Source organism: Cervus canadensis, chromosome 14, assembly GCF_019320065.1.
Source record: "Cervus canadensis isolate Bull #8, Minnesota chromosome 14, ASM1932006v1, whole genome shotgun sequence".
NCBI lineage: Eukaryota > Metazoa > Chordata > Mammalia > Artiodactyla > Cervidae > Cervus > Cervus canadensis.
In genome coordinates, this window is record NC_057399.1 from 1,715,154 (window position 1) to 1,729,675 (window position 14,522).

At 40.3% G+C, this 14,522-nt stretch overlaps 1 protein-coding gene across 1 annotated transcript in view; it reads right to left on the minus strand.

Annotated features, from left to right (window-relative positions):
* Positions 1-14,522, minus strand: part of LOC122453251 (integrator complex subunit 9) — a 120,782-nt gene that overhangs the window by 33,529 nt on the left and 72,731 nt on the right. Inside the window, exons 7-8 of the mRNA XM_043487166.1 lie at positions 12,483-12,603; positions 11,582-11,716 (exon numbers count right to left, since the gene is read on the minus strand). Of these exons, the coding sequence (XP_043343101.1) occupies positions 11,582-11,716; positions 12,483-12,603 (256 nt within the window). The remainder of the gene's footprint in view (positions 1-11,581; positions 11,717-12,482; positions 12,604-14,522) is intronic.

Sequence of the window (14,522 nt, forward strand, 5' to 3'; positions counted from 1 at the left end):
GCCTCAAGGCCCAATGTTAACTGGTTAGGAAACAGCCTGGTGATTGACTGAGCCTGGACTCCCTAATTTGTTCCAGGAAAGGCGGTAAGGAGAGTCCTCAGTGCAGGAGAGCTGAAGCGGGGAGATGGACACCTTTCCAGGTCCCTCTCGTGATCAGGAGAAGCATGGGAAAAGATCGAAATCATAAACGAACCAAACGCAAAGCCTAAAGCACTGTTGATACGAACACCACCAGCAAATACCTACCACTGACTTTAAAGTTCCACACTTCAAATCTTAGCCCTGGGACTTCCCTGGTAGTCCAGTAGCTAAGACTCTGTGCCCCACGCAGGGGCCCTAGGTTCTGTCGCTGGTCGGGAACTAGATCTAGATCCCAGATGCGGCAACGAGACCTGGCATAGCCAAATAAATAAATAAACGTTAAAACAAATTGTTTTTTTTCTTGTAGCCTTGCATGGGTATCAGTGCCCTGTCCTAGGCCAGCCTCTAAAACTACCCCCAAATTCTGTGGCTCCCCAGGTCTGGGTATATGCAGGTTTTGCCCTTTTATACTGGTGATTTTCACATCTAAAACTCAAGCCCCACCCCTGAAGTCAGCCAGAAATCTACTGAAATAATGAATATAAAGTTGCCTTTTCAAACCATCATAATAGAAAAATTAAAGTTCAAACATTGGTTCACAATGCACAAGCAAATCCATTAATTTCATTTCCAAGGCCAAAAAGGCTGCGGCTCTAATAACCAAAAGTGCTCTCTAGTTATTGCTAATGTGTTCAGGGGACTCATCCAATGGTTACTGTTTATTCTGTGCTAATAGTATTATAGTTTTTAAACTGTATCCAACGCCCTCTTTCTGGGCACATCTGTTTGAAGAAGATGATGTTCAGGGGCGGGGTGCGGGGGAAGCTTTAAATAATTTAAATCTCTGACAGTGATAAAACAGTTAAATACTTTACTGGATATCCACATGATGGAATTAGGTAGCTATCAAATATCACATAGTAGACCTAATCATCTAAGAAAAGTTCATTAAATCAGAAACAGCAGAAAAGCAGGCTGTAAATTCTCTCTTAATCTTAAGATAATTACATTTTTTTTTCTTTTGAGAATTTTATATTTTCCCAAACTACTAAAATAAGTGGCTCAAATGGTTAAGAATCTGCCTACAATGCAGGAGACCCGGGTTTGATGCCTGGATCAGGAAGAGAAGGGAATGGCAACCCACTCCAGTATTCTTGCCTGGAGCATCCCATGGACAGAGGAGCCTGTCGGGCTATGGGGTCCATGGGGCTGAAGAGAGTAGGATAGACTGAGCAACTAACACAGTAACACACAAAATTACTATAATAAACATAAATTACTGTTCTAACAGATATTTCTGGAGAAGAAAATGGCAACCCATGCCAGTCTTCTTGCCTGGAGAATCCCATGGACAGAGGAGCCTGGCAGGCTATGGTCCATGGGGTCACAAATAGTTGGACACAACTAAATGACTTAGAAAATAATATTAATTTAAACCAAAATGAAAAATCCTGACAAGACAGAGCATAAACACAAGCTGCTGACTGTCTTGTAGAATTTCAGGGACAGTGTAGAAAGAAAGGCAAACAACAAATTTTGAGAAACTGAAAAACTAGAATAAATTCCCAGAGAGACCATAGTTCCTGGAATGGGGACAAAATGATGCTGTTGTTCAGTGGATAAGTCACGTCCCACTCTGCGATCCCATGGACTGCAGCACGCCAGGAGGAGGAGGAGCCAGAGCCAAAAAGGGCTGGGCACTGAGGGAAGAACAGGGGCCGGGAAGAGAACTCTCTGACCCTTCTCCTCTCCTCTGCAGTACCCCTGGCAGACGGTAGCCTGCTCCAACAGAGTGCGAGGGAGAAAATACTCACAATAGTGGCATCAATGTTCGCAGAAGGTGCAGGCACACCCACAAGCCCCTGCTTACTCCCTTCACCCCACAAGGCTAAGCGGTAACAAGTCAGAGAGACAACTTCTGGGAAAAAAGCAGTGTCTGGAGCTGAGGTACAAGAGGGTTTCCCTGAGAGGCAGGTAAATGGTAAGAGCTGACAGGGAAATAAAACCAGACGACTGACGATTGCAACGTCTACTAAGAACAACAAGCTAAAAACCTACCCTGCACAGAGAAATAACAAACCAGATGGAACAGCAGCATGTGCATTAAAAAAAAACCCCATGCACAAAGAAAGTAAAAATGAGTAAATAAAATAAAAATAAGTATAGGGCTTCCCTGGTGGTCCAGCAGCTAAGACTCCAGGCTCTCAACGCAGGGGTTCTGGGTTTGATCCCTGGTTGGGGAAGTAAATATCCCACGTGTTACAACAAGATCTAGTGCAACCAAATAAATAAAAATAAGTATTAAAAAAAGTATAAAAAGCAACATTTGGAGATACTGTATATGGAAATATAATCATTGAAATAAAGAATGCAATACACAGGTTGAAGAGCAGTATGGATATAGCTAAAGAATGAACTCATGAGTTGAAGCAGGGGGCTGTAAAGAGATGAGAAATATAAAAGAAAAGAGATACAGAAAACACAGACGTCTCAATATCTATATACTAGAAGTTCTACAAGAAGAAAAAAAATCAACCAGAAGGAATAAATAATTTAAAAAATGATTAAAGAATTTTTCTATGTTAAAGGAAATTGGAAGATCTTACAGGAAAAACAGACAGGAAAACAAACAGGAGAAAATATACATTTAAAATACATCACAGTGAAATTTAAGAGCATTGAGGATAAAGGGAAAATTCTACAAGCAGATCCCACAAATGAACACAAATCTGATGGGCTTTGCAATTCTTCAATGCAATAAGGGTACAAGTGGAAAACGAAGAAATAGTTTCATAGGGTTATAGGTTCAGAGTTTTTTCCCTTTAATTTTATATCTATCTAAGCTATCATTTATTAGTGCTTCCCTAACAGCTCAGTTGGTAAAGAACCCGCCTGCAAAGCAGGAGACCCTGGTTTGATTCCTGGGTACGGAAGATCCGCTGGAGAAGGGATAGGCTACTCACTCCAGTATTCTTGGGCTTCCCTTGTGGCTCAGCTGGTAAAGAATCCGACAGCAATGCAGGAGACCTGGGTTCGACCTCTGGGTTGGGAAGATTCCCTGGAGAAGGGAAAGGATACCCACTCCAGTATTCTGGCCTGGAGACTTCCATGGACTGTATAGTCCATGGGGTCACAAAGAGTCTGACAGGACTAAGCGACCCTCACTTTCACTTAAGCTATTGTGTGAAAGTGAAAGTGTAGTCACTCAGTCATGTCCAACTCTTTGCAACCCCATGGACTGTAGCCTACCAGGCTCCTCTCTCCATGGGATTTTCCAGGCAAGAGTATTGGAGTGGGTTGCCATTTTCTTCTCCAAATGATAAAAGCTATCATCTAAATGTGAGGAAAATTTAAACATATCCTCAGTAGTTCAAAATCTCATAAGGATTACCATTTGAAGACCCTCATGGTGAACATTCCTCAATTATTCCTGGAAAAAGAAAAGTAAATCTAGGATTGTGAGCTTTATGGGAAATAAGGGTGAAAATAAAAAAAGAACAAAGTTCACTGTTGTCTAAATACATTCACCACCCTGTTGATGTTCAGTCACTAAGCCATGCCCAACTCTGTGACGCCACGGACTGCAGCACACCAGGCTTCCCTGTCCTTCACTATCTTCTGGAGTTTAAATAATCTGAGACCCTACTGACAACGGTGGGTAGGGGAGAGGTGGGAAGAAAGAAGAGAAAAAAGATGAAAGGGACAAGAGGAAACTAGCTCTAGAGGGAGAGACAGACAGTGATAAAGATACTCACAGGAAGAACAAAAGGGGGAATAAACTGGAAGAATAAGATATACACAGATAACAAACAGGGACCTACTGTGTAACACAGGTAACTCCGCTCACTATTATGTAACAACCCAGGAGGGAGAAGAATTTGAAAAGGAACAGATACATGTGTAACTGAATCACTTTGCTGTCTGTGCCCCTGAAACAAACACAACACTGAATTGACTATTGTTGCTCAGCAGCTCAGTCCTGTCTGATTCTTTGCAAACCCACAGACTGCAGCACACCAGGCCTCCCCGTCCTTCATTATCTCCCGAAGTTTGTTCAAACTCATGTCCATCAAGTCAGTGATTCCATCCAACCATCTCATCCTCTGTTGTCCCCTTGTCCTCCTGATCTCAATCAGGGTCTTTTCCAATGGCTCTTCCCATTAAGTGGCCAAAGTATTAGAGCTTCAGTATAAGTCCTTCCAATGAATATTCAGGACTGATTTCCTTTAGGATTGACTGGTTTGATCTCTTTGCAGTCCCAGGGACTCTCAAGAGTCTTCTCTAGCACCACAATTTGAAAGCATCAGTTTTTCAGTGCTCAGCCTTCTTTATGGTCCAACTCTCACATCCATATATGACTACTGGGAAAACCTAGCTTTGACAATATGGACTTTCATCGGCAAAGTGATGTCTCTGCTTTTTAATACACTGTCAAGGTCTGTCATGGTTTTTCTTCCAAGGAGCAAGTGTCTTTTAATTTCATGGCTGCAGTCACTGACTGCAATGATTTTGGAGTCCAGGAAAATAAAATTTGCCACTGTTTCCATTGTTTCCCCACCTATTTGCCAGGAAGTGATGGACCAGATGCCATGATCTTAGCTTTTTGAATGCTGGGTGTAAGACAGCTTTTTCTATGATTCCTATGAGTCAACTATGCTTCAGGATAAAATTAAAAATGAAAAAATAGACATATATGTTCAAACTTGCAAAAAGAAATTTAGTCTTCTAAAAAAAGGCAAGAAAACACAGGGGAAAGAATGAAGTAAACTAAAAAAATGTGAAGATGGCAAAAACAAGACCCAAATAGTGATTTAAGAAACATAAATAGGTTTCACTAATCAAAGAGACTCTGCAGATTAAAAAAGAAAAAAAAAATTCTTTACTACGTTGTCTGCAAGGGATTCACTAGAAAAGGACACAGAAAGAGTAGGGGAAAAAAAGGATGAAAAACACTAGCAGCAAGTGTAGAAAGGAAAAAGACTCCTGGCTTTTAATGTAGCCTTGACAGAGAAAAAAAGGAAACATTCTGATAGAAGGAGTAATTGATCAACAAGACATAATGATAACACGAATACATACCCGAGTACACGGCTTAAAATATAAACAGATAAATCAACAAATAATGCATCTTTTTCAGATACTGGTAGCTGAGCAAAGATATGAGAATTAAAAACACAACAAACTCAAAGGGATAAATATATATGGAAAAAATTTTCATTCAGCAGTGAATACAGTCTTTTCCAACATATGTAGAACATTTACAAAAAAGGGATTGTGTTTCAAAGTAATCCTGAACAAATTTCAATGAATCTGTAAATTCTTATTGTAACACACAAAAAAATTAAATAGACTCCTGAAACCTAACCATGGTATGACAAAAGTCTTGTTTAACCCTAAGTCTAACCACACTGGATAGGCCTGAAACAAACAAAAGTATACTATACAATAACCTCTGGTTATTTAAATCAGGAACATTAAGAAGGAAATTATGATACACTTAGATATAAATGACAAAGTACTTCTTATCAAAATTTAACAGTTTTCCACAGCTCAGTCTTCAGTCCTCAGCACTTATATTTCAAAAAATCTGATGGCTTTCCAATTTGTCTCCAGTCTTGCCTTCATGTCTAAGCTCCAGCTCTGCATTTCCATTTGTCTCATGTTCTCTCTAATTCCCATCCATCATACCCACTACCGTCTTCTGCAACTAATGACCACCCCTGCCCCTGGCCAACTTCTTCTTGTCAACTGTATTCATGTCATTATCACCATTCTCTGAGTCATCCAGGTATGAAATCTCTGCCTTATATTTTTCCTTCCCTGAAGATAATAGGCACTCAAGAAATGATTGTTGAATTTAAGATCTGCCAATGTTTTAACTTACCTTTTCATCCCATTTCAGGATGAATCCAGAGTCTTATTTCCATATGCTTATTAGATCAGTATAACAGTCTGCCACATTCTTCCTAGCTCATGAGCTTCCATTACTAAAGCTGAATTGGCCCTTTTCTATTAATATAAAGTCTAGCTTTATAACCTGCTGTGATAGGGTGTAAGCAGCTGCAAACAACCCATAAAACAATGGGTGTGGCTATATTTCAACAAAATATTATTAACAAAAAGAGGTGGGAGATCAAGTTTAGTCCAAGGACCATAGTTTGCTGACATCTGAAGTAGACTACTGAGCTTTTTCAAAACAAGTCTTTTCTTATCCCTGCTAATTCAATACAGAATCCAATCATCTGGGCAAAAGAAAATCTAATTTACTTTCTTTTTTACATACAATAGTGGTTGCCAGCTAGAAATTATAATTAATTACTTAGGTATATTATTCATTACTTTCAAGACCTTACTTTTCCCTTTAAATTTATGGATCTTTTAAGAATAATTTACTGGAAATTACATCGATAGTACTGTAAAGGCTTTGATCTAAGCAGGACAAATCGGAAGAACTGGCAGCCAAGTAATCTTTCTGTCTTTTATGAGAGAATATATCAGGAATGATAGAAGCTGCCAATACAAAATTCTGATTCAGTGAAGCAGATGAAGATGACACTGATGGGCTTTTGATTTCAGCAAGCGGGAAAGGCCCAGAATTCTGCTAGCTATAGGAAAAACTAGCAACTTGTCCCCTCTAGACCTTGAAATGAAAGTTGCTTACAAAAAAGTTATGAAAACAAAGCAGAGTGGCAGCTCAGACCATTCTATGGTTCTAGACTTACAACAATCTTTTTCTCACATTAAAATGGGATTGGATCTCACCCATTATCTATCCATCATCATTGTTATCTATCCCCCATCACCCACTGCCTGTCTAACCCCCACCACCCTCCTTTACAAACACGGGAAGATACATGTGTGCTGGGCTAAGCTGCTTCAGTCGTGTCCTGCCCTTTGCGACTCCATGGACTGTAGCCCGCCAGGCTCTCTGTCTGTGGCATTTTCCAGGCAAGAATACTGGAGTGGATTGCCATGCCCTCTTCCGGGGGATCTTCTGGAGTCAGGGATCAAACCCACGTCTCTTATGTCTCCTGCATGGCAGGTGGGTTCTTTACACTAGCACCACCTTTTATACCCAGATAATCACGATGGTGTGCTCACTCACCTAGAGCCAGACATCCTGGAACGTGAAGTCAAGGGGGCCTTAGGAAGCATCACTATGAATAAAGCTAGTGGAAGTGATGGAATTCCAGCTGAGCTATTTCAAATCCTAAAAGATGATTCTGTGCAAGTGCTACACTCAATATGCCAGCAAATTTGGAAAACTCAGCAGTGGCCACAGGACTGGAAATGGTCAGGTTTCATTCCAATTTCAAAGAAAGGCAATGCCAAAGAAGGCTCAAACTAACGCACAATTGCACTCATCTCACACACTAGCAAAGTAATATTCAAAATGGTCCAAGCCAGGCTTCAACAGTACGTGAACCATGAACTTCCAGATGTTCAAGCTGGATTTAGAAAAAGCAGAGGAACCAGAGATTAAATTGCCAACATCCGTTGGATCACCGAAAAAGCTAGAGCATTCCATAAAAACATTTACTTTTGCTTTATTGGCTATGCCAAAGCCTTTGACTGTGTGGATCACAATAAACTGTGGAAAATTCTGAAAGAGATGGGCATACCAGACCACCTGACTTGCCTCCTGAGAAATCTGTACACAGGTTAGGAGGCAACAGGTAGAACTGGATATGGAACAACAGATTGGTTCCAAATCGGGAAAAGAGTATGTCAAGGCTGTATATTGTCACCCTGCTTATTTAACTTATATGCAGAGTACATCATGAGAAATGCTGGGCTGGATGAACCACAAGCTGGAATCAAGACTGCTGGGAGAAATATCAATAACTTCAGATATGCAGATGACACCACCCTTATGGCAGAAAGTGAAGAACTACTACAGATCCTCTTGATGAAAGTGCAAGAGAAGAGTGAAAAAGTTGGCTTGAGGCTCAACATTCAGAAAACTAAGATCATGGCATCCGGCCCCATCATTTCATGGCCTGGTGTGCTGCAGTCTATGGGGTTGCAAAGAGTTGGACATGACTGAGCGACTGAACTGAACTGACCTTTTATAAACATGAAAAAATTTAGAAAATGAACAATAAATTCTTTACAAATATCTAAAAAATTGAGTTAAGTAACACTTGATAACAATACTTAAACACTGAGCTTCTTGCCAATATGACTATAAATGAATGACTAAAAACTTTCCAAAAGCTTGAGTCTATCCATTCAAATAAAATTCAAACTTCTCATGAAGTCCTACATGGCTTGGCATCTTGGACACGTCACGATCACACTTCATACGATGCAGTCACAAGGGTGTCCTCTGCTCTGCAGACATGCCCAGCTTGTTCTAGTGTTAGGAGCTCTTCGCCTGCCACATCTCTGTCATACTTCGCCCACACAGCTTTACATGCCTCACGTTCCCAGGTCTCAGTTCCAATGAGATGTTTTCCCAGAAGCTCTCTCTGACCATCCAAGTTAAACTAGTCACCAGCACTCTCTACAGAGCTCTGTTTTCAGTATTTGTGTCACCACGTGGAAGCATTTTGCTCATTTATTTTCATCATGCCATTCTCTCTCATCATATGAATACTGATCCGTGAGAGGAGACTTTGTCTGTGGGCCACCACTGAATCTCTAACACCTAGATGAATGCTTGACACGGCAGGCCGTTAGTAAATATTGAAAAATTAGTATTTGCTGAGTAAATGAGCGACCATCTCTGTTACACACATCAGGCTCTGGTTATTGGAAGTGTTGGGAAATCTCTAAGTCCCAGAGGTGACCTAAAGGCAGCATGATCTTATAGAGGAACTATGATCCTAAATGTTCAGACACAAATAATCTAACTTTGATAACGAGTAGGACATAAAGTTTCAGGTAAACAAGATGAAAAAGCTCTAGAGATCGCCTATACAACACTGTACTTATAGTCAACAACCATGTATTGTACAGTTACACTTTTATTATAAGGGTATAGCTTATGTTCTAGAGTAGGAAATGGCAATCCGCTCCAGTATTCTTGCCTGAAAAGTCCCATGGGCAGAGGAGCCTGGTGGGCCACAGTCCATGGGGCTGCAAAGAGTTGGACACAACCGAGTGATTGAGCACCTACCTCATGTTAAGCGTTCTTACACAACAAGAAAGAATGTCTGTAGAAACTAAAATCAGAAAGATTTAAAAGGCTGATGCTTTGGCAAAGTTGCAGTATACAAAATTAATATACAGAAATCTGTTGCATTTCTATACACTAACAATGAAAGATCAGAAAGAGAAATTTAAGAAACAATCCCATTTACCATTGCATTGAAAAAGAGTAAAATACCTAGGAATAAACCTACCTCCTGATGCTGGGAAAGATTGAGGGCAGGAGGAGAAGGGGACGATGGAGGATGAGATGGTTGGATGGCATCACCGACTCAACGACATGGGTTTGGGTGGACTCCAGGAGTTGGTGATGGACAGGGAGGCTTGGCGTGCTGTGGTTCATGGGGTCGCAAAGAGTTGGACACGACTGAGCGACTGAACTGAACTGAACAAGACAAAAGACCTGTATTCCAAAAAGTATAAGATGCTGATGAAAGAAATTGAAGATGATACCAACACATGGACACATATACCATGTTCTTGGATTGGAAGAATCAATATTGTTGAAATGACTATACTACTCAAGGCAATATACAGATTCAATGAAATCCTTACCAAGTTACGTACATCATTTTTCATAGAATTAGATAAAAAAAAAATCTTAAAATTTGTATGGAGACACAAAAGACCCCGAAGAGCCAAAGCAATCTTGAAAAAGAAAAGCAAAAGGAATCAGGCTTCCTGAACTTCAGACTGTATTACACAGCTATAGTCATCAAGACAGCACGGTACTGGCACAAAAACAGAATTATATATGGATGGATCAGGAGGACAGAAAGGCCAGAAATAAATTCATGCACCTGTGGTTAGTTAATCTATAACAAAGGAGGCAAGACTTTACAATGGAGAAAAGAGTCTCTTCAATAAATGATGCTGGGCAGCTACATGTTAAAAAAAAAAAAAAAGAAGACAGAGCAATCTTTAATACCGTACTCAAAAATAAACTCAAAATGGATTAAACACCTAAATGTAAGACTGGATACTATAAAAACTCGGAATACATAGGCAGAACATTCTTTGACATAAACTTCACCAGTATCTTTTTTTGATCCGTCTCCCAGAATAATGGAAATAAAAACAAAAACAAACAAATGGGGGCTAATTAAACTCAAAAGCTTTTGCACAGCAAAGGAAATTACAAGAAAAAAAAAAAAGACAATGCACAGAATGAGAAAAAAGCTGATGCAGTTTTATACTCCCAAAACAAACAATCCAATCAAAAAATGAACAGAAGACCTAAAGAGACATTTCTCCAAAGATATACAGATGGCCAGCAGGCAGATGAAAAGATGTGCAACATCACTAATTATTAGAGAAACGCAAATCAAAACTATAGTGAGATATCATCTCAAACTTGTCAGAATGGCTATTATCAAAAAAATCTACAAACAATACATGTGAGAGAAGAAGCGGAGAAAAGGGAATCCTCCGACACTGCTGGTGGAAATGTAAATTGGTACAGCCACTATGGAGAACAGTATGGAGATTTCTTAAAGAAAAAAAGAAAAGAGTTTCCATATGATCCAACAATCCCATTCCCGGGGCTTTTACCCAGAGAAGAACATGGCTCAAAAGGATACATGGACCGCAGTGTTAACTGCACCACTATTCACAATAGCCAAGACATGAAAGCAACCTAGATGTCCACTGACAGATGAATGGACAAAGAAATGTGGTAAATACACACAATGTGGTAAATACACACAATGGAATATTACTCAGCCACTGAAAAGAATGAAACAATGCCATCTGCACATGGATGGACTCAGAGATTATCAGACTAAGTGAAGTCATGAGACAGAGAAAGACAAATACTGTATGACACTGCTTTACACGTAGAATCTAAAAAGATACAGATGAACTTATTCACAAAATGGAAGCAGACTCAGAGACTTACAGAATGAATTTATGCTTATGGTGGGGAGGGCTGGGCGAAGTGATAGATTGGGAGTTTGGGATTGACATGTACACATTGTTCTACTTAAAATAGATAACCAAGAAAGACCTACTGTAGAAATGAATAAATAAAAAAAAAATGACAAAGAGCTGACGCCACTCTGGATACTTTCTGAATTTAGGGTAAGTTACTGAAAATTCAGGGATTCCCTGGTGGCTCAGATAGTAATACAGTCTACCTGCAATTCGGGAGACCCAAGTTTGATCCCTGGGTCGGGAAGATCACCTAGAGAAGGAAATGGCCACCCACTCCAGTGTTCTTGCCTGGAAATCCCGTGGACGGAGGAGCCTGGTGGGCTACAGTTCATAGCGACGCAGAAAGTCAGACATGACTAAGCAGCTTCACTTTCAACTGAAAACCTGAAGTTGTTACAGGAGAATTTAGAATTACCTGTGGGTGCGTGGTAAGCAAGGAGGATCCAGAGACGTAAGACACCTTCTCATAATGGGACTGGATGATCCAGTTGGAGCTTCCAAGGGCGTAGCCAGAGCTTAGGGGAGTCACCTGGACGGCACCGAAAAGCTCCTGGAAAAGAACCACGGTGAGAATGTGTGCTGAGCTTTCAGTGGTGCGGTCATGCCAGGTAAGGCTGCAGAGGGAAAAAACCCAGAAAACCCTTCTCCACTTAGGAACGACTTTCAAGTGAATCAGAAAGTTTAAGGACAGAAAGATGGTGGGGACCATGGGAGGGTCACAGCTTACAGTCTTTTACTCGTCACATTTCTGAGAATTTCAGTCCATCCACGTGTCACCAGGCACCCAGGTCCCACCCATTAAAAGGCAGAGAGAATATGTTATGATATAGGCCAGACAGACAAATACTTAGGTTTTCTTCTTCTTTTTCTTTTTAACCCTTTTCAGGTTAGGAATTAATGTCTTGGTTGTTCTGTACAGAGTGGCTCTGGGCCACAGTTAACAGGAATGGGAACCCTCATCATGATCAGAGCTCAGAAGTCATACGTGCCAAATTATTTCTTGATCCCTTTGATGCTGTTTCCTACTTCACAAGTCCAAAACCTGTAAAATGGTGTCACTGTTCTAAAGTAAACAGGATGAGATGTCTTTTTTCCCTGACCTATTATATGCTAATGAGTGACGGGGAATATAAGGTTTAGGACAGAGCACCAGTAAGAACCTGGGAAGGATGGAGGAAAATAACAGCTGTTCTATCTTTCCACCATGTACTAGTACAAGATTTACAGTGACTGAATGGCTTAAAAAAGGGAACTATAGAATCCTTCCAAAGAATCAAGAGCATTCATCAATCAGTTAAAATCGTATTAACACTCACAATTTTCTGAGAATATCCCACCAGCTGGATCTTACTAAGGGCAGAGTTCACCTCCTGCATTGTGTAGCATCTTCTCCAGGTCGAGACTTCTACTGCATCCTTGAGAGGAGAAGGCAGGAGCCTGGAAATAGATCATCAGGTCAGTTCTTATGTACAGAGAATACTGTTTCAAATAACTTGCCCATTTTGTCTAAGTCATCCAACCTATTGGCATATCCGGATGTTCACAGGATAAACATTCCTTTATAACTATTTTTATTTCTGTAAGGTTGGCAGTACTCTCCCCTCTTTCATTTCTGATTCTAGTAATTGCAGTATTCTCTCTATGGGGTGGCAAACAGTCGGACATGGCTGAGCGACTGAACTGAGCTGAACTCCTTTTTGCTTGTTCAATCTAGCTAAGGTCTGCTAGTTTTGTTGATCCTTTCAAAGAACTAACTTTTGGATTCATTGATTTCTCTCCATTGTTTTTCTACTCTTGATTTTGCTCATCCAGCATATAGCTAGATCTTCTGTGTTTTTAAACCCATGTGATAATCTTGGTCATGTGAATTATTTAAGCCAGTCACACTTAATGTTACTACTGATATATTGACATAATAGCTGGCTTGCTGCTGCTGCTGCTGCTAAGTCGCTTCAGTTCTGACTCTGTGCGATCCCATAGACGGCAGCCCACCAGACTCCGATGTCCCTGGGATTCTCCAGGCAAAGAACACTGGAGTGGGTTGCCATTTCCTTCTCCAATGCATGAAAGTGAAAAGCGAAAGTGAAGTCACTCAGTCGTGTCCAACTCTTAGCAACCCCATGGACTGCAGCCTACCAGGTTCCTCTGTCTATGGGATTTTCCAGGCAAGAGTACTGGAGTGGATAGTTGGCTTACATTTACCAATTTTTGTTTTTCATATGTCACTTCTTTTTTTGTTCTTCTATTCCTCCACTGATTTTTAAAAATAGTAAGTGAAGGTTTTCTGATGTAGCCTCTTACATCCCTTCATGATTTTTCACTTTTTTAAAAGTTATTTCCTTAGTGGTTATCCTAAGGGCTTATCATATATCTCTTAATATAGAGCATTTCTGTATGACCTCTCACATTCTCTTTCCTGTTCAAAAAAGATAAATGAAATAAACGTTACTTGTGGACCTGCAAAGTTATAAAAAAGAACTAGGTTAAACACATCTGAGGCTTGACAGAAAGAGGAAAATAAAACACATTTTGCAACTTTTCAGACAAGCATCAGGAGCAATCATTAAAACAAACAAAAATGTGTCATTAGAAAGACATTTTATTCAATATCATTTGCTCAAACACAAATAAGAACAGACCTAAAGAGTGACTTCCCTGAGATTCTCAGTACAAAACAGGTGAGGGGACTTCCAGAGAACGGAAGCTGTGCATTAGCTCTGCTCTGTCTCCTGAGCTGACGCCGGACAATAGTAAAGACTCTCACACACACTCACAACCGGCCCTTAAGACAAAGCGATGAGAGGAGAGCTCATAGCAAAAGCATTTTAGAAAGTAGAAAGATAAATAATGACGGACTTCGTAGACCCAGGAAAGTTCAAGTCACTTAATTTATACTGCAGAACTCACAAAAAGCTCAGCAATGGGAAACAACAGGTATGTCTTGAAGTGAGGTTAAAGGTGAGCCTAAAAACAAGAAAATTCCTAGAAAAAACTGATTAAGAAATAGAATCTACTAATTCTCCTCACCTAATATTTCTGCTTTATTGACTATGCCAAAGCCTTTGACTGTGTGGATCACAATAAACTGTGGAAAATTCTGAAAGAGATGGGCATACCAGACCACCTGACCTGCCTCTTGAGAAACCTGTATGCAGGTCAGGAAGCAACAGTTAGAACTGGACATGGAACAACAGACTGGTTCCAAACAGGAAAAGGAGTACATCAAGGCTGTATATTGTCACCCTGCTTATTTAACTTATATGCAGAGTACATTATGAGGAACGCTGGGCTGGAAGAAGCACAAGCTGGAATCAAGATTGCTGGGAGAAATATCAATAATCTCAGATATGCAGATG